Source organism: Cotesia typhae, unplaced genomic scaffold (genome assembly GCF_013202065.1).
Source record: "Cotesia typhae breed Kobodo isofemale line unplaced genomic scaffold, CoteBio_Ctyphae scaffold_13, whole genome shotgun sequence".
In the NCBI taxonomy this organism is placed as follows: domain Eukaryota; kingdom Metazoa; phylum Arthropoda; class Insecta; order Hymenoptera; family Braconidae; genus Cotesia; species Cotesia typhae.
In genome coordinates, this window is record NW_027423774.1 from 14,967,293 (window position 1) to 14,992,781 (window position 25,489).

The following is a 25,489-nucleotide window of genomic DNA, read 5'->3' on the forward strand; positions in this document are numbered from 1 at the left end:
TAAAAATGATTGTTTTTCAAGCTAGAGTTCCGAGTGTCGAGACTTTTTTTCAGAAATTTCCTCCTTTTTAAGAATCTATTTTCCGATTTTTGATATCACCAATAGTTATTGAGTTATTTAAAAAAAACTGAGATTTTTTATTTTGGTTATGTTTTTTGTTATTAACAAATTGAAATTTCTATCAAAAAAATGAAAAAACAACATCATTATTTTCAGAATTGAATTCCGTATCGAATGAGTGATTGCTTATATTTTTACCACAATTTCTAAGATTTTTGTTAGCAAATTTACCCAGAGTTCTCACAAAAATTTTCGTTACTATATGTAACATGGTAATGGTTACCAATCTACATAATAGGGACAAGTTCTATTGTTTTCTCTCCATATACGTAGGTTTACGGAGTGCAATAAAAGAAATGAATCATATTTTTAATTATTATCTATTTAAAACTAATTAAGAGCTTAACAATAAAATGTACAACAATTTTTTAAGACGATAACAAAAATTACACTCTGAATAAACCATGAAATATAAATGTTCGATGATTAGGAAATCATATCGAGATACTTTAATGAATGTACGATTATTCGCAAAGATCACAAACATATTCGTCAGTATAATCTTCGCCAATTCCTGCGCAAGAATCATAAGACCATTTATTACAATTTTTACATTGAATCCACAACTCTGAGGACTGTGAAGAAAGTCCATTGCAACACAGACAATGGCAATCATCATTTTTACATTTAAAATGTTTTTTTTTTGTTTTGATTTGATTTTTTTTTCTTCATGTTGATTTTTTTTCTGTGAGTTCTTGGCGATACTCAATACTTGTAAGAATCGTGGATTTCCCTCGACGATGTTTTCTGGGAAAAGAATCTCTAGATTTTAATGGTAATAGCTTTAGTAAAAAAAAATTTTTTCATATGATTTTTTGGGGAAGGGGCCGTTCTACCCCAGAAAAAAAAATTTTTTTTCGCTTTTTTGCAAAATTTCGACTGATTTGTTCGAAGTAGATGGCAAATAAATGAATTTGATGGTTAAAAGCCACAAATAGGGAAAATCGGCTTAAGGGAGCCGTCATACCCCAGGCTCCCCTAACCTTTTGTCAATTTTTTTATTCGTAGTGGTAATTTTTATATGATCTCTACTTTTTCAATTCTATAATATGATGATTTATTCTATCAACTGATGACTCAGAACTTCTTTCATTGATTTATCTCCTGAGTGCACGAGAAAAAATACCTACATATTTTCATACACATATGATTGTACATGGGTTTGTACATAAATATATATTAGAGCTATGAATAATTATATATGATTATTTGATTATGAATGGAGCTATGTGAAATTGTGTATGATTATGAATGGAGCTATGTGAAATTACATATAGTTTATATTTATACACAGTAAAAAATTTTGACGCATTGACGCAAAATTTTTTACTGTGTATAATCAAAATTGCGCGATTAAACTTGAAGAGAATTTTTCTTCTCTATATAGAATAATATTTAGATGGAGGAGCAACAAAAACAATGAGTAATTAACGTTCTAGACCTGGCCAAGCATGAACGTATGATAAGACGCATGCCTAAACGTATTGAAATTTTCAGGTATGATCATGTCTATTCACGCCTGATCAGTCACGGTCAGGCCTAAAGTATATAACGCCTCAAACATGAGCAGGCATGATCATGTCTAATTTCAGATCTGGTCATACATGAACAGCCATGGTCATGTCTGAATATTTTTTCTCGGGTAGTTCATAGAAAAATCCTGTAAAGAAAAAACCTGTTTTTCCAGAATTTTTAAATTTTCCGAGCAACTTTTTAGAATTTTTTCTTCATAAGTACATTATTTGAACTCATTCGAACAAATGAAAAAATTTTGGAAATCGATTGACCGCACAGGCCAACCCTAGAACTTCCTGCTAAGTTTGAATTTAAAGCGCCTTAAAATGTATTTTTTGGTTAATATTTGAGCTTTTCAAACTCAAAGCACCGTTTTTCAGAACTAAATTATTCTTTGATGGAGCTCGAATTCCGTCATCTTAATTAAAGTACAGTTTTTTTTAGTTTGAAACTACTTTATGGAAAATTTTTTTTAGAATTACATATATGTATCCGTGTAGATTTAAACTTAATTGATTATATCAAGGAAACTAAGTTTTCGTTGGGGAATTTTCCTAACTTTGTACTACAAATTGAAGGCTTGTAACAGGGTAAAATTACCCTTAATCGATAAGTCACCGGATATCGATAATTATTCGACATAGCACTGGCGCGTCTCGATCTTCGGGCCTAAAGGGAGAATAAGAAGGGGTGAGTTTGGGTTACCCATACAAAGTTCGAAAACCGGCCCTCGGATGGCCCATCGACGGGCGAAGGATACTGGTTGACGGCCGATCATTGGCGACTTTTAATGGCCCACGGACGGCTGAATGTCCAAATGATAACAACGGCCCATTAACGGCAGTTGATTATCGGCCGATTATGAAAAAAGTTATCGGGCCGTTAATGGCTGATCATCGGCTGAGTATGTTAAAATAAAAAAAAAAAAAAAAACTAAAAATTTAGCCGATATGCCGTAGAATTTTTGATTCCTATAGTCGTATTGGCGTTATGAAGTCAAGTAGTAGAAGATGTAGCACAGGAGCATCGATCCTAGTCGGATATTCTGAAAAAATTTTGAAGGTTAAGTGGAAGTGGAAATCGAACCTGGTTCGTCTGCGTGAAAGTCTCGATCATTACCGGCTGCGCTGCATGCTGGAATCTAACTGAAAAATTCTACTTAGCTATTTGAATTATTGAAATATATTTTATTACTGCATATGGGGTATTCCATGCCAAATCGACCACTTTTGACCCCGACCCTTTTCGATTTGGCCGAAAGTTTTCCATCCTTTTCTACCCTATAAAAAACGGTTCTCAGAATTTTTTTGAATTTTTTTACCTAACTCCAAAAAAGTTATGAATTTTTCAAAAAAATGGCTTTTTTATTTTCAAATAACCATAACTTTTTCAAAACTAAACATTTAGGTACCTTTTTTTTTTTAAAATTTTTGTTTTTAGATGTACTTTCCGATAAAAAATATTAAAAAATTTTTGTAAGTCAATACATATGGAATTTTTCAGTTTTTTGACAAAAATCAATGATTTTTCGAAGTTCGACATTTTTTTTTTTAATTTTTTTTTCTAAAATAAACTTTAATCAATTCCACAGTTATCCCTGTAGAACCCAGATTAGGCCGATTTCTCTTTCTATTTTTTTATTCAATTGAAAAATATTGTTAAATTTTCAAAAATGGAAAAAAAAATTTTTTTCATAAATTTTATTTATATAATGAGATAAATACAATTCAACGATTTCACGGCATTATATTCACAATTTAGAGGCTTCATCGATGACTGTATTTAGTAAGATTCAAATTTTAATATATCAATTAGATCGATAAACTGGGATAACAATTATCGACTTACCTATAGCCAGTAAACTAGATGCTATAAGCTAGTATGTTTTGATTAAAAGTGCGGCTTTTTCATTTTGAGATCTAAAACATAACCTATAAATCTTTTGTGCAATCTAGTGTTTTATAAAAGATTGTCATTACATTTGTTGTATAAATAAATAATTTCTCTAGTTTATAAGCGCTTTTTAATTTGTCTTTATGGCGTCAAAAAAGGTATTTGATCGGTGTTGTAATCCTTTTGAGTTGGAATCTCATTTTAAAAATTGGTTTACGTCCGGCGACTGATATTATGAAAGTAACGTTAGGATTAGATGATAATTATTTATTATGCAGTTCATGTCGAAAAAAGCTTCAGAGTTAGTGAAGCAACAAACAAATGCTCGTAATGATCCTAGTGCTGATGTAAGTGACCGTGAAGACAACTATAGTGACAATAATGACAACAATGATCAGGCTGATAATGATAGTAATACAACTGCCATGGATCTCCCATTATCCTTATCATTCCGTAAGTTTTTTTAATTATTTATACATTACTTGAATACATTTCTAGTAGCTATATGTTTCACTATTATTTTTTAAGGTTCCATGTCATTTGATAGCGAACCCAAAGCATCACAATCAAGCTCAGGATCCCAAGTTAGCGCTGCAATAAACCATGCATTCGAATTGTTAAATCAATCACCGATTCCATCGAAGAAATTGAATGATAATCAATTTTTGAACAATAAAATAAATCGGGTATCCGACAGCTTGAAAAAAGTTTTGCTTTCTTCTTCAGATGAAGAATCGATTGATGACGATGGTGAAAATTTTCGCTCTCTAATTAAAATGTTGTATGATAAATTCAACGATAAAGAAACTGATAAGTCTTTGAAAATACAAATTTTAACATTATTACCTGTAAAATGGAGTGAGAGACGTATTTGTGAAACTATGAATACATCAAGACATTTGTCAAGAGTAGCAAAAATTTGGTTGAAGAAACGGGTTTACTTTCTACACCTGAATCGAAATTAGGTATGGGTAGCGTAAAATCGATGTTTTAAATACACTTGAAAACTAAATTACTCAACATTTTTGTATAGGGAGGACAATTACTGATCAGGTAAAATTAAAAGTTGAAAATTTTTACAACGATGATGAGTATAGTGCTCAAATGCCCGGTATGAAAGACTTTGTATCAATTCGAAGTGATGATGGTAATCGGATACACGTCCAAAAAAGACTTATCCTGTCTAACTTAAAAGAATTATACCAATGTTTCTGTGAAATAAATCCTACTGAGAGAATTGGATTTTCAAAATTCGCTTCTTTGCGACCAAAACATTGTGTGTTAGCAGGGGCAAGTGAAACACACACCATCTGCGTGTGTACGATTCATCAAAACGTGAAGTTAATGATGCTTGGTAATTATCAAATTAATTAATAATTATAAATGCGTGAATTTTAAGTTTACTAAATTACTGTTATTTTAGGTGCAAATATTTATTCTTTGACAAGGAACACAGAAAAGCCCATTAAACACTACAGCGATTACTTGAGCATGATTATATGTGAAAATCCATCTTTTCAGTGTTATTTAGGTGGATGTAAAAACTGTCCTGGGGTCGATGAGTTGAGTAAAATTTTACTAAAATGTTTTGAGGACTGGGAAATCGAGAATATTACATATAAATATTGGATATCAAAACCGAGAAGTAGTTTAGAAACTATTATTAAACCTACAGAAGAATTTGTGGAAAAATTTTGTAGTGAGTTAGAAATTCTTCTACCTCATTCGTTCATTGCTAAGGAGCAAGCCCAATTCTTGAAGACATTGAAAGAAACATTGAAACCAAACGAATACGTTATTATTTGTGATTTTGCAGAAAATTATGCCTTCGTAGTACAAAATGCGGCAGCTGGTTTTCACTGGAATAATAATCAGGCAACAGTTTTTCCAGTCGTTATTTATTATACAGTAAATAACAAACTTGAACACAAAAGTTTAGTAATTATCTCAGATTCTAACAAACATGATGCCGTTGCTGTTCATGTTTTCATCGAAATAATAACTAATGATTACGTGAAAAGTCTTCCTGAACGTTGTAACAAGATTTATTATTTTTCTGATGGAGCTCCTCAACAATTTAAAAACTTTAAAAACTTTGGAAATTTATATTACCACGAAGATGATTTTGATATTCCTGCTGAATGGCATTTTTTTGCGACTGCCCATGGGAAAGGTCCGTGTGATGGAATCGGTGGTATTCTCAAACGACTTGCAGCGAGAGCAAGTCTCCAACTCGCGGTAGACAAACAAATAACGACACCAGAAGAACTTTTTGAATGGGCTTCTGCACCGGATAACTTGCCGAATATTATAGTGAAATTTTCCCCAGAAGAAGATTATGACACAGCAGTAAATGATTTAAATGATCGATTTTTGAAAACGAAACCGATTACAGGAACTCAACAACTACATTGTATAATTCCGGACAAAAATGGTTGTTTACTAGTTAAAAACTTTTCGAATTCGAATGAACACAGAATTTGTAAAATATTTAAACGACAGAGAGAAAAGTAATTAATTTTAGCTGCATCAATTATTGATCTTACTAATTACAGTCATCGATGAAGCCTCTAAATTGTGAATATAATGCCGTGAAATCGTTGAATTGTATTTATCTCATTATATAAATAAAATTTATGAAAAAAAATTTTTTTTCCATTTTTGAAAATTTAACAATATTTTTTCAATTGAATAAAAAAATAGAAAGAGAAATCGGCCCAATCTGGGTTCTACAGGGATAACTGTGGAATTGATTAAAGTTTATTTTAGAAAAAAAAATTAAAAAAAAATGTCGAACTTCGAAAAATCATTGATTTTTGTCAAAAACTGAAAAATTCCATATGTATTGACTTACAAAAATTTTTTAATATTTTTATCGGAAAGTACATCTAAAAACAAAAATTTAAAAAAAAAAAAAAGGTACCTAAATGTTTAGTTTTGAAAAAGTTATGGCTATTTGAAAATAAAAAAGCCATTTTTTTGAAAAATTCATAACTTTTTTGGAGTTAGGTAAAAAAATTCAAAAAAATTCTGAGAACCGTTTTTTATAGGGTAGAAAAGGATGGAAAACTTTCGGCCAAATCGAAAAGGGTCGGGGTCAAAAGTGGTCGATTTCGCATGGAATACCCCATATACAGATTATGAAATTTATTAGTACTCAATTTTGTCGATTTTTGTATAAAGTTTTTAAATGTCTGAAGACGATTATTTTTTTTTATTCTAAATTTAATTTGCACCAAACCTATTTAGGCTAATCCCTTATTAGAAAAGGAGATTCAAAAAGATTACCTCAATGTAAAGTGTATATCTATGTAGTAGTAAAAATCAAATCTTTTTCAATTTTTTCAAACAATTTTAATCTTTTTAAATCTCTTTTTCTAATAAGGGATAGTTGATCCTTCCAATAGTTATATGTTTGTTTAAAAAATTATGCCATCCTTTTCTCAAGTCAAACTTCAAAATCACATTTAAAATTTTTATTGTCTTGTTTTATTTACTCATTATTTTTGTTTAGATTTACGATAATCTTGTATAAAAGTTTATATATTTTTTTTATTTATTTATATAAGTTTATATATAACTTCTATTTGTATCAATAATAATCTTAAATAAACATTACAATATCTTTTTTCATTTTTTAAATATTATACTTCGCGTAATGCATCTCCGAAAACCCAAATTTGTGTTATTATAAAATAACAAATTGGCCAAGAACAGCCAGACTTTGGGTGATAAATGGATATTAATTGCAAAACATTAATGTCCGCAATAGACGGCGACCAGCGTTTAACCAAGTATGGCCCGTTGACATATCCCTATAACTGGCCAATCGTTGGCTGCCAGATATCGGCCGATGGTTGGGATTATTATTATAAGAGTTAATTATTGAAAATAATATAGATTGGAAAATTATTAAGAATATTATATTAGGAATTATTTATTGAAAATATTTTATTGTAAAACTAATTATTTTATATCACGTGGAAATTTAGTAATTTTTGGGGATTAAGTCCGTGAAGTAGTCAAATTAAAATTACTGAACTTGATAATTATCGGCGTGGACATCAAGTCCAAGAAATCAGTCATTGAGTCAAAATTGTCACAGTAAAAATTTAGTCAGAATTAGCTAATTAACTTATGTTAATAATTTTGAACGTGATTGTAAAAGTTATATTGTGATTGATTTAATTATCAAAAGTTAATTTAGGGTATTAAGACCTTTTGTTTTAAATAGTTATTGTTATATTGTTAAGACTATGACTATGAGTTACTGAGGAATTTTAATCTATCTAATATTTTAATAGAATTAAAATTAACAATTGGAATTTGAGAATTGTCATAGTTAGTTAGAAATTGATTGTTAATTGAAAATTATCGTTTTATTAATTACTAATGATTGAATAATTTAAATTAATAATATTGTAATTAAATTAAAATCAATTGCTTCAATTTAAAATTGTAAAATTCAATTAAGCGAAGTGTGGGTTATGTGTGTGAAGAATTGTACGGGTTATGCGTGATAGAGAGTGTTAATAGTGTTAAGTTTGGTAGTCCGGTGGACTTAATTTTAAGTTATAAAGTGTGTAAAGTGAGTTCGTTTTGGTAGTCCGGTGGACTTATAATTTTAAGCTTAGTTTTAGGACAGGTGTGGGAGACCGTTTGTTAGAAAAAGCCCATTAGTTTTAGGACAGGTGTGGGAGACCGTTTGTTAGAAAAAGCCCAATAGTTTTACGCCAGGTGTGGGAGACCGTTTGTTCGAAAAAGCCCGTCTAGTCATCGTATCGTCGTTGGAAGGTTCGTTTGTAAATATCGTTTATTTCGTAGTTATTCTCTGCTTCGTTAGATAATAAGTTAATTATAGTGTGTGAGTGAGCGCTTAAATTGTTAAGTTTGTTAATTTTTTATTGTTAATAAATATCGATCGATCTTGTTAATTAATTGTTTATTATTCAACAGCACCTTCCTCCACTCTCTCTACCCTAAGATTAAGTTTTCTCAGCTCTGGACCGGTTCCAGGAACCGTGATTAAAAATCCTGGTGGCGCCCTAATAATTATATTGGTTGTTAGTTTTGTTTATTCATTTATAAAATTGATTAGGGGCCAATCTGAGCAGGTAAAACTGTTACAGGCTTCTATCAAAATGTCAGAGATAATATATTTGTTGAAATACCCCTTATAAATACTCTAAAAAGTCTATAACATAAAATCTGGAAATGTGAGTTAATGTAAAGTATATTCAATATACATAAAATTGTTCATCTTTTATCGAACTAATCATCACGCTCACTTCGCTCGCCTTCATTCATTCAAAAATCCCGCCACTATCTTAGTCGACCGATCAACAACCGAATAAAATATTCACAAAAGTGAAGTAAAACGATACGACATCCAGCCATCAACTTTTTTGAAGAGGATTATCTGAAATTTACAAAAAATAAATAAATTTATAACTATTTATGAATATTTTCAAAAATAAAAATTTTTGCATCATTGCTATTAAAGTGTTAAATGATGGTAATCTTTTAAAAATTTAATTTATATTTAATTACGTCTGATATAAAATGTTATTTTTTATTTAAGAATTTATTACTTAGCTTGAAAAACTAATAATCAAATTTGAGCATGCAGAAATTTAATTTAAATTAAATTATTTAAATATGGATTTTTATAAATGTTTATTAATTAAGGTCTATTCCACACCTGTATAACAAAAGTGGCAGCACTTTAGGCACGACACATACATATTAACAGGGTTATGTGTTTGCTGATGGAAGACGTGAATAACATAAAATTTTATATAACACATAAAAGCAACTTCAGAGGTCTAATAATTTTCTATTTTTTATTCTGAATCTTCAATTTCCGTATTATAAGTGGAAAAAAAAAAAAAAACAATCCTTAAAGTTCTGTATCCATTCCGTAAAATTTACGAATTGGTAGTGTTTATATGTCCAAGTTAGTAAATCAATGTCATCCGGAAAGATATATTTATAGTGGTTTAATATTGAACCATCAAAACAAAATAGATTTTAACATTTATTTAAGTAAGTAAACATTATTGTGAACCATATTATTTTGACAAGACGTATGTAGAGTGCCATTCTATTCAATTATAATAAAATTATTATTATTATTATTATTATTATTATTATTATTATTATTATTATTATTATTATCATCATTATTATCATTTAAAGATCATATAAATAAGTATGTTATTAGTTTAACTGAGAATTCTCTCATTACACTGTTTTATATTAAATATTTTATAGCAATGACATTAAAGTTAGCTGTCACTTGACCAATTTTTAATTTTATTTTACAATTAAATTAATTATAATAAATAATTTCTAAAAAATTGCATTCTTAATGTTTTTAAATTTCTACACGTCAATTTTTTATTCTTATTTTTTTTGCTATAATTTATTTGTTAACAAAAGTTCTAAAAATGATTAAATATCGGCTAAATTAATTTTCATTTTAGAGCATTCTTGTGAATGTAGAAATCTGTACCTAAAAATTATAATTAATTTTTTTTTCTTGATCTACATAATTAGAATTAATTAAAATTTTTACAAGTCCAAGTTCTATACTTTTAAACCATTTGGTTTTTTTTTTTTTTTTTTTTTTTTCTTCATAGGTAAGTAATTATTGTTATTCGAGTTTGAGGAGTACCGACAATGATGGAGTTGAGTCATAGTTTAACATTAAATGAGGATGCATTAAATCAAATTCCTGAAGCCAAACGACCAGTCTTTGTATTTGAATGGTTACGATTTTTAGATAAAGTTTTAGTCGCCGCACAAAAAGTAAATATAAATATTCTAATAATCAAATTCATATGTATGTATTTTTTTTTTTTAATTTTAGAACAAAAATACATTTTTTTATTTATTTAGAATGACATCAAAGGTTGTCAACAAAAATTGGTCGAACAATTAAGCAGACATATGCAAAATGCACCAGGTCCACCCACACGGAGACTAATAGCTCGATGTCTTGCAACACTGTTCAGTGTTGGAGATACATTTTTGCTATTTGATACCGTAAACAAATGTAATGATATCTTAAAAAATAAAGATGATTCTCCAAGTTTTCTTCCTACAAAATTGTAAGCTTTACTCATTGTTAGTATTATTTTTATTTTAATTAAAAATGAAATAATAACTTTTTTTTTTTTACATTGGTTTATTTAATTAGAGCTGCTATATGTTGTGTTGGAGCTATGTACGAAAAATTAGGACGTATGATGGGTAGATCGTATGAAGAAACAGTTCAAATTCTTATAAAATCACTACGATCAGCTGAATCTCAAGTACGGATTGAAATAATGCATACATTAGAAAAAGTATGTGCTGGTATGGGTTCAGCAATAATAAATGTGCATAAAGAAATATCTAAAGTCGCTCGAAGTTATCTAATAGACAGGTCAATGGCTGTTAGATGTGCTGCCGCAAAATGTCTTTTGGAAATGCTAAATCACGCTCCGTTTCTTTATACTAATGAAATTGAGGCTATGGCAACATTATGCTTTCGAGCATTTGAAGGTTCTAATTATGAAGTACGATGTTCTGTGGCTAAATTATTAGGTACTTTATGTGCAATGACACAGCTTCCAGCTCCAAAACCAAAAAATCTAATGACTTCTCAAACTAAAAATAGTAAATCGATGTCACTTGAGGAAGTTTTAAATTTATTAATGGGCGGATTTCCGCGGGGTGGAGTTGGATTTCTGAAAGGAACTGGAGAAATTATAAAAGGCAATTCAAGTGTTAATAAAGAAATTCGTGTTGGCGTGACACATGCTTACGTTATTTTCGTACAAATATTAGGCGGAACATGGTTGGAACGAAATATTGGAGTATTTGTTGCACATGTCCTTGATCTTGTAGCAAATTCAAAAGCTGCAAATTCTCATATAGATGCTGTTTATTGTAGAAAGTGTATCAATTTCATTCTTCAAGGTACTGTCGGAAAACTTTTAGGAGAAGGAGCTCAAGCAGCAGCGTGTAAAGAAATAGCTCACATTATTTTAAAGGAAATGAAGTCTATTGATTTTAATCCGGAAAACGCAAAAGACTTTAATCAAGAAACACTCTACAGTCAACATTTATTGGTTTGTGCATTACAAGAAATAGGTAATTTAATCCTCAGTCTCGGAACAACGGCATCGAATTTAATCACAGATCAATCTCTATGTCTTATTGATACAATCATGGCAGTGTTAGTCCATCCATGTCTAGCAGCACGATTAGCAGCCTCATGGTGTCTTCGTTGTATTTGTGTTGCTGTACCAAGTCAAATTACACCGTTGATTGATAAATGTATTGACGGTATTGAAAATATGAGAAGTTCACCGGAGGCTATTGCTGAATACAGTTGTGCTCTTGCTGCTGTATTAGGTAGTGTTAGATTATCTCCATTAGGAGTACCTCATACTAAAGGAAAAATTATATTCAATACTGCTGAAGAATTATTAAGATGTGCCGCTCAAAATAGCCGATTATCTCTTAATAGAACTCAAGCTGGTTGGTTATTGATTGGAGCTATTATGACCTTAGGCACTGCTGTTGTTAAAGGCTTACTACCAAGAATGCTTTTATTATGGCGAAATGTTTTTCCGAGATCTACTAAGGAATTAGAAAGTGAGAAAGCTCGAGGAGATGAGTTTACTTGGCATGTTACTTTGGAAGGTCGTGCAGGTGCACTTTCAGCTATGTACAGTTTTTTATTACACTGTCCTGAACTAGTAAATGATGATATTATTCGTAGACTACTTATACCAATAGAATCTGCACTTGCAATGCTTATTAACATTTCACCAGTTATAAAAAATTATAGTCAACTAAAAGTACCATCAGCAATGGTTCGTCTTCGATTATATGAAACATTATTACTCTTACCACCTCAAACCTTTGAGGGTTCATACACTCATTTGCTTAGAATGTTGGTCTCCGAATTTACACTAGCAGAAAATTTAGGAAACACTACAACATCACTACTACGGGTCGTGTGTCATGCCAGCGATTCTGTAATTTTAGGAACTTGGCTTCAAGAAACAGAACATCGTACCATTGAAGATCAGGTACTTTTTTTCACTTTTTTTTATTATACGTGATTATTTTATTATTATTATTATTATTATTATTATTATTATTATTATTATTATTATTATTATTATTATTATTATATCGAATAAAACAATATATTATGACATTGTTGCATTGATATATAGATGGAACCTAATCGAAGAGCAGATATAGAACACGTAAGTAAAATACTTTAAGGAGAACCAAATAGCAAATAGCATTTATTCATTTTTATTTATTTACAGCTTATACACATAAAGTATTATAAATAAAAATTTCATTATATTGATTTAAACAAACTTTTTTTTTAAATTAGTTACAGCCTAACAGCGCTGCCGGTTCTGGAGCTCTCGAACACAATATATGTTCTTTATATCGGCCTGTATCACCTGTAAGTTTTAAATTTGATTAATTTTTAATAAGAAAAATAAAAAATAAATAAAATAATTGAATTTAATTATTCAGAATGAAACAATTCCTGGGCCACTTCCACTCGGCGTTGCAGTGATTGATTTATCAGTATCATTATTTGGCCAAATATTTCCTCGAGTTGCTAATAAGCATCGTTTACAAATGTTAGATCATTTTGGAGAATGTATCAAACATGCTAAATCCAGCCGCCAAGAAGCTATACAAATGAATGTATTTACAGCAGTGTTAAGTGGTTTGAAAGGGCTTAATGAAACAAAAACTGGGTTTGGACAAGAAGATGTCAAGAAATCAGCAACAAATTTAATTGTCGGCACACTCGTCAGCAATAATTCAATTTTACGATGGGCGGCTGGGGAAGCCGTTGGACGTATGGCTCAAGTAATTTCAGACCCAAAATACACAGCAAAATTAGCTCAAATGAGTTTCGATCGTTTAAAATCTGCGCGAGATGTTGTTACTAGAACTGGCCACTCCTTAGCATTAGGTTGCTTACATAGATACGTAGGAGGAATGGGATCAAGTCAACATCTAAATACTAGTGTTAGTATTCTTCTTGCTCTTGCTCAAGATAATACATCTCCAGTAGTCCAGGTATGGGCTTTACACGCTTTAGCACTTATTGCAGACTCTGGAGGCCCAATGTTTCGCGGTTATGTAGAGCCTACTTTGTCTTTAATATTGATGTTATTATTAAATGTGTCACATTCACATATCGATGTTCATCAATGCATTGGAAAAGTTTTGTCTGCTTTAATAACAACTATCGGGCCTGAACTTCAAGGCAATACATCATCTATTTGTACAGCTCGACAATCTTTTCTTTGTGCTTGTGCAATAATGCAAGATCATCAAGATCCTTTAGTTCAAGCAGAGGCAACTGGATGTCTTCAACAGTTGCACTTATTTGCCCCACGTCATGTAAATTTATCTTCTCTTGTGCCAACTTTATGCCGTACATTATCAAGCAATCATTTACTCCTTCGTAAAGCAGCAATATCGTGTTTGAGACAACTTGCTCAGCGAGAAGCTAAAGAAGTATGTGAACATGCAATGAGTTTAGCAAACGAAAGTAGAGATACAAATATTGTTGAAGGTTTAACAATAACAGAGACAGGTCTTCCGGGAGTTCTTTTTAGTTTACTAGACATTGAAACTGATAGTGGACTCATTAAAGATATACACGATATTTTAACAAGTATGCTACAAATGTTAGCGGCTAATAATCTCTCTCTTTGGATAGCTCTTTGCAAAGACGTACTTACAGTAGCATCAGAAGCAAGTACATGTGACGAAATAGTAATAATATCTAATGAAGATAGCCTTGTAGGTAATGACAGTGCTGATGCAGAAGGTGATGATGACCAAGCGGAGTTTCATGCCGATGAATCTAAATTGCGTCCTAGTGTGTCTCCAAGGTGGCCAACGCGTGTTTTTGCTGCTCAATGTGTCCGTCGTATTATAACCACATGTATAAATAATAATAATAAACAAGCGCATTTCGACTTATCAGTCGCTAAAGAATTGCAGCAAGTAAAAGGTCGAGGTGATTATCTAGTTTTACATCTATCTGATCTTGTACGAATGGCTTTTATTGCTGCAACCAGTGATTGTGATCCATTACGTTTGGAGGGATTGAAAACTCTTCAAGAAATTATTGAAAAATTTGCTAAAGTACCTGAACCTGAGTTCCCGGGACATTTACTTCTAGAGCAATTTCAGGCGCAAGTAGGAGCTGCGTTAAGACCAGCATTTTCTCCTGATACACCATCTCATGTTACTGCTGCCGCTTGTGAAGCTTGCAGTGCTTGGATAGGCAGTGGAGTAGCTCGGGATCTTAATGATCTTCGACGTGTTCACCAATTGCTTGTTTCATCATTAGAAAAATTACGTGATGGTCATACACGTCCGCAACTATATAATGAAAGTCTTTTAACTTTAGAAAGGTTGGCTATTCTTAAAGCATGGGCTGAAGTATATGTTGTAGCGATGATAAACAACGGATCTACTCCAAATATACGTAATTCATCGTTAAGAAATATTAGTAAAACAGAAAATACAGACAATGATGATTTTGGTCAATTTGAATTCCAAAATGAGAGTCTCTTGAGTTTAGTACAACCTGAATTATTGAGTTTAAGTCAATATTGGCTTGCAGCATTACGTGACTATGCTTTACTCTTATTACCACCAGAATTTGCAAGTCAATTACCTCACGAAGGAGGTGCATTTTACACAACAGATACGATGGAATCTGCAAGGCCTTATTATATTAAATCATGGTCACCTATTCTTCATGCTGCTGCTTTGTGGTTAAATACAAAAGGATTTGATTTGAATCAAATGTCGGTCGATAATATTCCAACGCCTAACAATAATTACAACAACAACAACAACAATAATAATAATAATAATAATAATAATAATAATAATAATAATCAACATCATCATTACCATCATCATAACAATAAAAATAATAACAACAATAATAATGGCAACAGCAACAATAATAATCATAATAACAACAACAATGACAATAATAACCCAACAAATAATAATATTAATAATTCCAAATCAAATACTAGCATCGAACATTTTCATCTTCTTTTCGGTATTTGTATGGAAGCACTATGTAGTTCACGTTCTTCTGAGTCTCCACAAAATATAAAAATCTGTCTCAGCGCCCTATTTACTTTATTAGACTCCATGTGGGTTAGAAAAATTTTAACCGCCGATATTTCACTTCCTATTGAACTTTGTAATGTTCTTCATAGACTTTTATTGACGCAAGACAACTGTATAATTCAAATGATGACAATGGAAGTACTGAAACAAATTGTTAAGGCTGTTGAAGAAAATTTAGAAGAAAAAAAATTAATCGAATTAAAAAAATTGGCGCCAACTAATTCAGAAGCGATAAATCATGAAGAATTAGAATTATTGGGCGAAGGAGGAGAAACAGGAGAATTAAAGCCAGGCAAATCATTCATTTTTGCAGTTTTAGAAATTTGTCTTTGTGTTTTAGTTCGACAATTACCTGCTTTAAATCCTAATCCTGAAGGAACAACTGCTATTCTATTACAAAAAAGTAACGTTGCTTCTGAAGAAAATGGAAAACTCATTACTTTAACTCTCAGTATTATGGAAACTCTTCCATCTCTTTGTTCGCCTCAAGGTGCTCTATCAATTCTTCCAACTCTTCTTTATTTAGCTACTGGTATTATACGAGAAACTGGAGTTCGAGTTGATAATCAAAATACCAGAACAGCATCGGAGGCATCTGTTCATGCTTCGTTACATTGTTTGAAGAGTTTCATCACAAATAAATATTCAAGGTATACAGGAAGTCAAAAGCAGTGGACGGAATTACTTCAAAGTGCTCTTGCTAAAATAATCGATTTAGCTAAATCAGGAAATGATGAGACAAAAATGGATGAAGTTACAATGATGCTTGGTATAGCTGTTTTTGTTCTTCATGTAGTACCAGAAGTTGTTAGTGCACCGAATATACAGTTTCCTTGCATCAATCATTTTAGACAAGCTATTCAGTCTACTGACACTCTAGTTAGTAATAAAAATTTTTTTTGTAATATTCTAATTCATAAATTTTTTTTTTTTTTTTTATAATTTATTTAATAAATTTATCTTGTTTTTAGGTGAGGCTGAAATGTGTTCAGACATTAAAAACAATATTTATGCATCCAGAAAAAAGCATCAGTACTCCTTATATCCATACTCTTGCACCCAGATTAGTTGAATATTTATACAGCGATCAGAGTAAACAAGTTGAAAATGATCTCGAATTGTCTTTTACTATAGAATGTATTAGTACTGTAGAAGCTCTCATTACCCTTGCTGAATCTAAAACACGTAAGTTTTTGTTTATATTATAAAAACAATTTAGAGTGTATTTCATTAAATAAATTTTATTTGTATTAATTTTTAAAAATTGCATACGAATCAGGAGATCTAATGCAAGGTATTTTAATATGGCATTAATTTTTTATAACCGAACAAGTCATGTGTTATTTCAAAGATTTAAAAAAATTATTCTATTAGATGCAAATAAGTTATATGATACTATGTATTATTCTGATTTGTAATTTAGACGTATTAATTGTACTAATTTTTTGTAGGTATTCAAATGCTAACTCTTCTTGTTCCAATATTGATAAATTATCTGTTAGAAGAAGATAAATTACTAAAAGGAAATCGATGGCAAATAAGTTTACATCAACAGAGTTTTCAATGGCTAAATAAGATTGGTCCAAAGTATCCTCAAGTAAGATAATAATTTTAATAATAAATTAGATAACCAATAATAAGAGTTCATCAATATTGATTAAACTTTTCTTTAAGGAATTCAAAACTTTGATGTCACAATCCACTGAGTTAAAAACTAAGTTAGAAAATGCAGTGCATTTGAGCCATCAACAAGCACAGAGACACTTACAGCAACCAGAAACAACAAAACCATTGTTTACGAAAATAGTAACCCCATCTATAAAATTAAAAACTGATTTTTCAAATTTTAATTAAATTATTAAAAATTAATTTGATAAAAATAAACTCATAGCTACTAAATACTTATATAGTATTATTTCAATAAACTTTATTTAAATGTTAGAATTAATTATTGATAAATGTTTTGTAAAAATATCAACTGAAAACTATGTGAAATACTATAGGCATGTGAATAATAAAAACTAAAATAATCATGGATTTGCAGGATCTGTATTAATAATTTGCACATATTAAAAATCTGTGCATATATAATATATGTTAAAAACAAAATAGAATTGTATGGAATAGATCAAGCATAATAAGATGAGAAGAAAAGAAATAAATATATTAATTTTATTTTTTTAGTTGAAAAATTCAAAAAAATTATGTTTTTGTAATTTTATTTAAATAAATTAACAAAGCCAAACAATATACCTACTACAAATGGTTGTTTAAAATACTTTCTTGTTCATTTTATAAAATAGACAAAAAAATCATTTTATAAATTTTTCCAGATAATCAAGAGACTTATTTTTAAAAGTTAACAATGAATTTCGAAACAATTTTTTACTGTGTTCTAGAGTTTCATATTATCTGAAATGTTACAGATAACTTTATACTTTTTAAGAAACCTTAATATGAAAAAAAAAAAAAAAAAAAAAAATGCTTTGGGGTGTTTCGAAAACTTTTGTAGTTATTTTAGACTACTTCTGAACTTTTCTGAATATTTCAGATAGTTATAGATATTGTTTGAATAATTAGCTTTAGGAATATTTTTAAAAGTTAAGTACACATCGATAACATTGTCAAATAATAATCATGAGTAGTTTATTTTTTTATCATACAACTACAAAGGAAGAAATTTTATTAACATACATTCCAGTCTACTGTGTCAAAAAATCTTTTATTCGATGATCGTTTTTTAAAAATCAATTTTTGAGTTTATTAATAATAAAAGTGAACTTTTATAGCAATTTATTGTAATAATATGTATTGTTATGCAATGTTTATCAGATACTCAAAAATTATTTTTTTAATAACCGCACAAAATTCCACATTAAATATATGGAAGGATGTATAAAAAAAAACCAACAAATTTTATTTTTTTAAATGATCAACAAATTTTGTCAAAGGAAACCAAAATAAAGACTCTGTCAAAATAAGAGCTCTTAATATTGACATTAGAGTCCACGATTAAAAATTATCCCTCTTCTATCTGAAGAACACTAGAAGAAATATTTTTAAACTTTGGAATTTTATATCCTTTCACACAAACAACTTACCGGCTATCGTGACACATATTTTTATATTGATTTTAAACTTTTTTTAAATTTGAAATTAGGAATTTCGAAATTTTTTTTGTACGCTCTACAAGAAAAATTTTCATGATTTATTGATAAATTTACATTTTCAAAAGTTATTCAGAATTAAATTTGGACATCCTAAATTTTCGGTTTGTTTTTTTCATCTTCAGTGAAATTTCGTATCCTCTGTCGAAATTTAATGATTATTTGAAAAAGTAAAGTTTGTCGGTTTTTTTTGACACATCCTAATGTGTACTATAAATTTTTGTTACGTAAATCATTTTAATAGAATATTATTTGTTAGTAGCGTTTTATAGAAAATAATTTAAACTAGAAAAATGTGTTTAATATTTTCTTTATGAATACTTATTTCTAAAGAGATGTATTTTATTTGTCAATGACTAATTTTAATTAATTAAATAAAAAGTTTGTTCTTAACTCATTTGATAAGATTTTTAGTGCAAATTCTTAATCCTGAATGGCCAATGAAAGAAAGATTTTTCTTCCCTAAAAATTGATAATCCATTTATTTTATGCAGAAAGTCATCATAAGATCATGTGAAGTAGTCTTCGAAAAACCTGTATAATTACTAAAAATTCCCGTCTGAGTAAGGGTTTTAATTACAATGAATTTAATAATTAAAAAATGTGACAAAATAATTTTTCTTTCCCTAAAAATAGATTCCGTAGCAGAAAACGAGATAGTGATTACATAAGTTAGTCCAAGCCTTCCGACATTATGGTGTTAAGGGCCACATTCTCTGACCAGTAAGAAAGGTCCATTACTGCTTCTCCAGACACAGAGATCTGTCTCTTCGACGCTGCTTGGAACAGTCGCGTAAAATTCATAAGATGAACTCCTCTTCATGTTAATGAAGACTTCATGGAATGTCCTTTCGGCTCATTGGCTAAACAGCATCGTTGAACTTTTAGGTGTTCAATAAAACTATTTCATTCCATCCTCCATAATTCAAACTATTGTATTGAAGAGCATTGACGAAAATATTTTACTACATTTCATCTGTACGGGGTGTTGTGTAATCATAAAAAATAGATTTATTTAAACATTTATTTTCATAAATTATTATTTACTAAATAAATAAAATTTCACTATGAAAAGTTGAATTGTTAATTAATTATTAATTCAACCGAATATTTAATTATTTAGAAAAAAAATGGATAAAAGTTTAAAGCTAGACCGTGCACTGAAAAAAAAATTAACTTGATTTAAGAGAAAAATTCTTGAACCAAGAAAATATTTTTGAAGAGTCTCATTGTCTTGAATCAAGGCGAAAAATTCTTGAATTAAGTAAAATTTACTTAAACCAAGAAACATTTCTTAGTTTTATAATTTTTTTACTCAAATCAAGAAGATAAAATTCTTCAAAATTATTTACTTGACTCAAATAAATTTTTTTTCTGTGTGGTTAACGTATTTTCAGAAATTTTATTTGTCTAATTAGGTCTTAAATAAGAAAAAATTCCGAAAAAAGAAATAATAACGACTAATTGATAAGAAAAATAAAATTTTTAAAAATAAAGTCCGACAGCCTATTCTTACTTAAAAGTGTAGATCGAAAAAATTACTATTTAATAATTAGTTCAATATAAAAATTAGCTTTAAGTTTCAATGAAAACTTTTTTCTAAGAAACTATAGTAGCAATTGACGATTATACAACAACAAAAAATAATTAAATTCTTTCACAATTTTTGAACCGTGTATAATTTTAATCGTGAAAAACGAACGAATCAACAAAATAAAAGTATAATATGATATTATAATCTTTAAAAATTCTATTTTCCAGGCCTAGAAAGTTAAAAAAAGTACAAAAACTATTGAATAACTAAAAGCTCAATAACTAGCTTTGTGAGCTTAAAAGTATCAGGAAGTTTAAATTTTTTTATTTTTTTATCGCCAAAAAATAGATAAAGATTCAGTTCTGAATGTTAGTTCATTGTACTCATCATTTTCTGTAAAAAATTACTAATAATATAAGAATAGATGTATTTTTATATTTATATTACCTTGTAATATATAAAGATTTGATAAATATAAATGAAAAAAACACAATAAATTAATTCATGTTTATCTTAGCTATAATGATCACTTACCGGCCATGGGAGATATTGATAATTAAAGAATTTTAAAAGCATAAGTGGCCTCCAGTTCTTTATACTTCAGATTCCAATTGGCTCATCTCGTTCGTTCTATCAAGAGACAAGTTTTTTAACCTTAATATAATAAGTGATTTTAAAGTTCAATAAACCTTGAAATTTTGAATTATTTTTTTAATGCCACATCATTAATTGATTGGATCGAAATCGGCATCAAATCTTTTATGTTTAAAATTATATGTCGATGTATTATCTTTAGAAGCTACTCTAAGCTTTATTAGATTATAAAAAAGCTTGTTTTGAAATTTTTCGGTTTTGTATCGTAATGAATTTGAATAAAAATTCAATTAAAAAAAAAAAAAAAAAAAAAAGGAAAAAAACAATACGTAAACTAGGCTACTGATATGAAATACGGCACCAGTTCATCGAATTCTTAAACCAAATAAAAAAAGCCTGGTCTCGAAATATTAATTTGTTCGGGAGTAATCGTTGGGTCCTACAAAATAAGGGTGACATCAGATTCACGTAAAATTTTTTTCGAAACGTTTATTTTTTCAAAATATCAATATTAAATGATTTCAAAAAGAATAATATGGTTTAATTTAAATGTTTTCTCAGTGCACATCTACTTATATTATTGTATAAATGTTTCAATGATTAGTATCATAAATAGATCGTAAAATCTAAAGAAAATGAAGTTAGCCTACATTTCAAAATTTTTAAAAATTTTTTATTGAAAAAATTTCAATTAAATAATTAAAAAAAAATTTTCACCTATCGAAAACTTGAAAAACTATAAGTGTAATTTTTTAGAAATATCTTTTTAGTTGTAATTTAATTAATAAAAAAAATCAAAAATGTTTAGACGTCTGCTAACTTGAGTGTCATAAAATCTAATAATTTAAAATCATAATAATCGAATATGCATATTTTTCAATATTTTATTGCTAAAGATAGGGTAGACTATTTTTCCCTTATTTCCAAACCCGAATTTTTGTTGAATATTAAAGAAAATTAATTTAGCAGATATAAGATAATTTTTAGAACTTTTGTTAACAAATAAATTGTGGCAAAAAAAAAATAAGAAAAAAAAGTTGACATCTATAAATTTTAAAAACAAAAAAATGCAATTTTTATACTTAATTTAATTGTTAAATATAATTAACAATTAATCAGATGACAGCTAACTTTAATATCATTGAATATTATTTTCTACTGGTTATTTGTTTTTAAATGAAATCAAAAAATCATCAACTATTTGCTTGTTTTAGTTAGGATTAGAAACACGGGTATTTAAACAATGATTTTTCTCTATATTTGATTAACCAATGTTATTTCAATATGTAACTTTTTACAAATTTAAAAAAACCGCTTATGAACTAGTGGTGTCACCTAAAACACCTGATTATGATAACATAATATTTTCATGATAATATAACCTAGCTTTTATTTACTTAAAAGTTTTTGATAAACTTATTTTTCAATACACCGATAAATCTTCAAGCTCATTAAACCTGACGACCTCAAATTAATTATTATTAATTTGTTATAAATAAATAATTTGTTCGTCTTTTGTTCTTCAATGTTCGTTAAAAATTAGTATTTGTTCGATTGTTGTTTATTTATAAAAAATTAAACAAATTTTTGTTGTAAGCTAACGTCTTGTATTTCCGAATTTAATTTTTTTTTTTTTTAATCGATAGATTATTTTTTTTTATGACTTGTTCGATCAATTTAATTTTTTGTTCGATCGTTTTTATATTTTTAATTAATTTTTTAGATTAATTATTTAATGTTGCGGCGCATGCGTAAACTCGCACAATTGTAACTGCATATCCTATATCGGACAGAACCAACGAAATTGGAGTACATTTTCAGCTGATGATTTGAGCACCCTTCAAATAAAAGAAACTCCAATCGCTTATTCGGTAAGTACATCTTTAATCATTAATAAAAGTGAAATACACTTTTTATGATATTAAACAAATTTAATTCCATTAAGTGATTATCTTTGTTACGAGAAGATGGATATTTTCAATTCGGTGAACTTACATTACCTGCTATGCTTGCCCCAGCACCATCAAATTACTCTTACATAGCACCAGATGTACTTTTACCTAGAGCTAGATGGATCGATGCTCATCGTGAAGGGTTAGTGTCATCATATAACTTGTTTCAAGTGTTCATCTTCAAGATCATATAACCTGTTTCAAGTGTACATCTTCAAGATAAATATATTGATAGGTACTATTATTTAAAATATCTAGTAAAAACTCAAATTATTGATTCTACATAAGATAATTAAAAAAATTTTTTTTTCAGATTTTTATCTATCTGTGATTATTGAAAAACGTAACAAGTATCTTCAAGAATCGAAGTAAAAGGAATGGAAACAGAATTAAGATAATCTTGACTAAAATTATCTCGTGCAGCTGCCAGCTCATATCTTAAATGCTAATGGAAATATCATTATCAACTATTGTTTGTCATAGACATAAGCCAAAGGAAGGTGCTCTACGTCTAGTGTTTGAAATTATTTTAGTTTACGCTGAAAGAGTGAATTAGTCAATACTAGTTTTCCTGCTCAGATTAAACATTTATTATTCAAATTACACATGATACTCTCAGACACACTGTTACAATGACAGATTTTCAAGAAAATTTAGAAATGTTACTAAATATAATGTATCATATTGCTAAAAACTACCAAAGCTCATTGGATTTATGTTTAACTTGGTTGGCTAATATTGCACAGAAACACATGGAATGTAAAAATCATACAAAAGCAGCAATATGGTTAATTCATAGTACTGCAATTGTTGCTGAATATCTTCACTTATTTGATCCGGGTAGTAGTGGCCATCCTATCGGAACAGTAACTTTAAGTTCTTTTTCTACTAATGTACTCAAAAAGATTGCAGTTGGAGATGATGTTTCAGGACAAAGAGAAGAAGAATTATGTCTTGAACTAAATTTCTCAGCAAGCAGACATCCTGAGCTACTTGAGCATGCTGCTCGTTTTTTTTTCGCTGCTGAAATGTATAAAGATATTCTTCATGTTTATCATATACTGCTTCCAACATAAGAAACTGCATGTAATTATGAAAAACTATGTAATATTCATGGGTAAATATAATTCAATTATAAGAACATAAATTATACTTTTAGTATTTTAATATTATTCTTTTTTGTTTAGCAAACTACATGAAGCTTATTGAAGAATAGATCAACTATCCAGTTAACGAGTATTTGAACCTTATATCAGAGTTGGTTTTACAGAAGAAAATTGAGTGATCTCTATGGTAAAGAATTTGTTTATCAAGTAAATATTCAAACGAAACTTTCTGAAATAAACTTAAAAATTCTTATATCGGACAATTTAGTATTGATAATGTCATTATAATAAAAAATTCTAGTCTAGTTGACGTTAACAAACTGAATCTTGAGAAAGCATAAGTTCAAATTACGTACGTAGGACCGTATATTGAAGCATATGAGTTAAGACGCAGGCTAACAGTTTTCATAGAAACAAATATGTTATTTATTTTATTTTATTACTTTAACATTATTTTTTTTTTTAAGTCAAAGTAATTTTTTTATTTCAATAGACCGATTTATTTATGCAATACCCTTTACTACAAGTTGAAAAGCTTATAATAAACTAAAGGAACAATGTAAAAGATAAACAATATAGACAGTTGCTACGTATTTTCCATACCTTAAAGCATCTCAAGTGAAGTTCAAGTAATTTGTAATCTTAGAAGGATAAAAAAAACAACTAAGTCTTGTTGTAATGGTAGATGGGAGTATTAAAATTTATTTAAAAAAATTATACTAAATTTTCTTTGATGAGAGATAAAAAATTCATTATTTTATTCTAATAGAAGTTAACATTTATTAAAATTAAACTGCATAAATAGAATCTTATCATTACAGAACCTAAAAATATTGTATTTAAATTAAAATTTATTAGAGATTATATCCATAAAAATTTCATAACTTTTAATTTTTGGAAAATATAAAATTTAATGTAATAAAAAATTAGCTGTATGTTTGTTTAAACTTAATAATTGCTTGACATTACATATTTAACGATATATTGGATAGATAATTTATATTTTCCATAATTTTTTCTCATAATTAAAAAAATAATTTAATTCTATGTAAAGAAGTAAGAAAAAATACGTGTTCATACGTTAATTGATTTATTATGTTTAATTTATTGCTGGTATATTGTTTTATCCTTACCAAAGAAAATTTATTAAATCATCAGTCGATAATCAATCATCACAGTCGTATTCAAAGTATATATATTTATATCTATATAAAAATTTTAATTTCTCTGAACAAATGACAGTCGCTTACAGTTCAATATTTCTCACATATATTTCTTTATAATTTATCGTTCTATTATTAAAATTTTTAATACAAATACATTTAATTTATTAATAATATATCTATATAAAAATTTTAATTTCTCTGAACAAATGACAGTCGCTTACAGTTCAATATTTCTCAC

The 25,489-nt window shown here is 28.7% G+C and overlaps 3 protein-coding genes across 4 annotated transcripts; all 3 read left to right on the forward strand.

The window, feature by feature from the left end:
- Nucleotides 1-3,809: 3,809 nt before the first annotated feature.
- LOC141534091 (uncharacterized) lies at nt 3,810-4,585 on the forward strand. The gene is made up of 3 exons (XM_074253230.1): nt 3,810-3,981; nt 4,057-4,214; nt 4,562-4,585. The coding sequence occupies exons 1-3, from the start codon at nt 3,810-3,812 to the stop codon at nt 4,583-4,585; spliced, it is 354 nt and encodes a 117-aa protein (XP_074109331.1).
- Nucleotides 4,448-6,169, forward strand: LOC141534859 (uncharacterized). The gene is made up of 2 exons (XM_074254457.1): nt 4,448-4,882; nt 4,952-6,169. The coding sequence occupies exons 1-2, from the start codon at nt 4,633-4,635 to the stop codon at nt 6,040-6,042; spliced, it is 1,341 nt and encodes a 446-aa protein (XP_074110558.1). The 5' UTR covers nt 4,448-4,632; the 3' UTR covers nt 6,043-6,169.
- A 3,100-nt stretch (nt 6,170-9,269) lies between these two features.
- LOC141534299 (HEAT repeat-containing protein 5B) lies at nt 9,270-17,995 on the forward strand. 2 transcript variants are annotated; one of them, XM_074253570.1, is made up of 10 exons: nt 9,270-9,573; nt 10,170-10,338; nt 10,429-10,640; nt 10,730-12,614; nt 12,765-12,797; nt 12,935-13,009; nt 13,084-16,611; nt 16,704-16,917; nt 17,184-17,329; nt 17,407-17,995. In XM_074253570.1, exons 2-10 carry the CDS (start codon nt 10,210-10,212, stop codon nt 17,584-17,586), a joined length of 6,402 nt encoding a protein of 2,133 aa, XP_074109671.1. In that variant the 5' UTR covers nt 9,270-9,573; nt 10,170-10,209; the 3' UTR covers nt 17,587-17,995. The 2 variants fall into 2 exon arrangements, with proteins under 2 accessions (XP_074109671.1, XP_074109672.1); XM_074253571.1 differs by lacking the exon at nt 12,765-12,797 and having other exon boundaries at nt 9,271-9,573.
- The last annotated feature ends 7,494 nt before the right edge of the window (nt 17,996-25,489 follow it).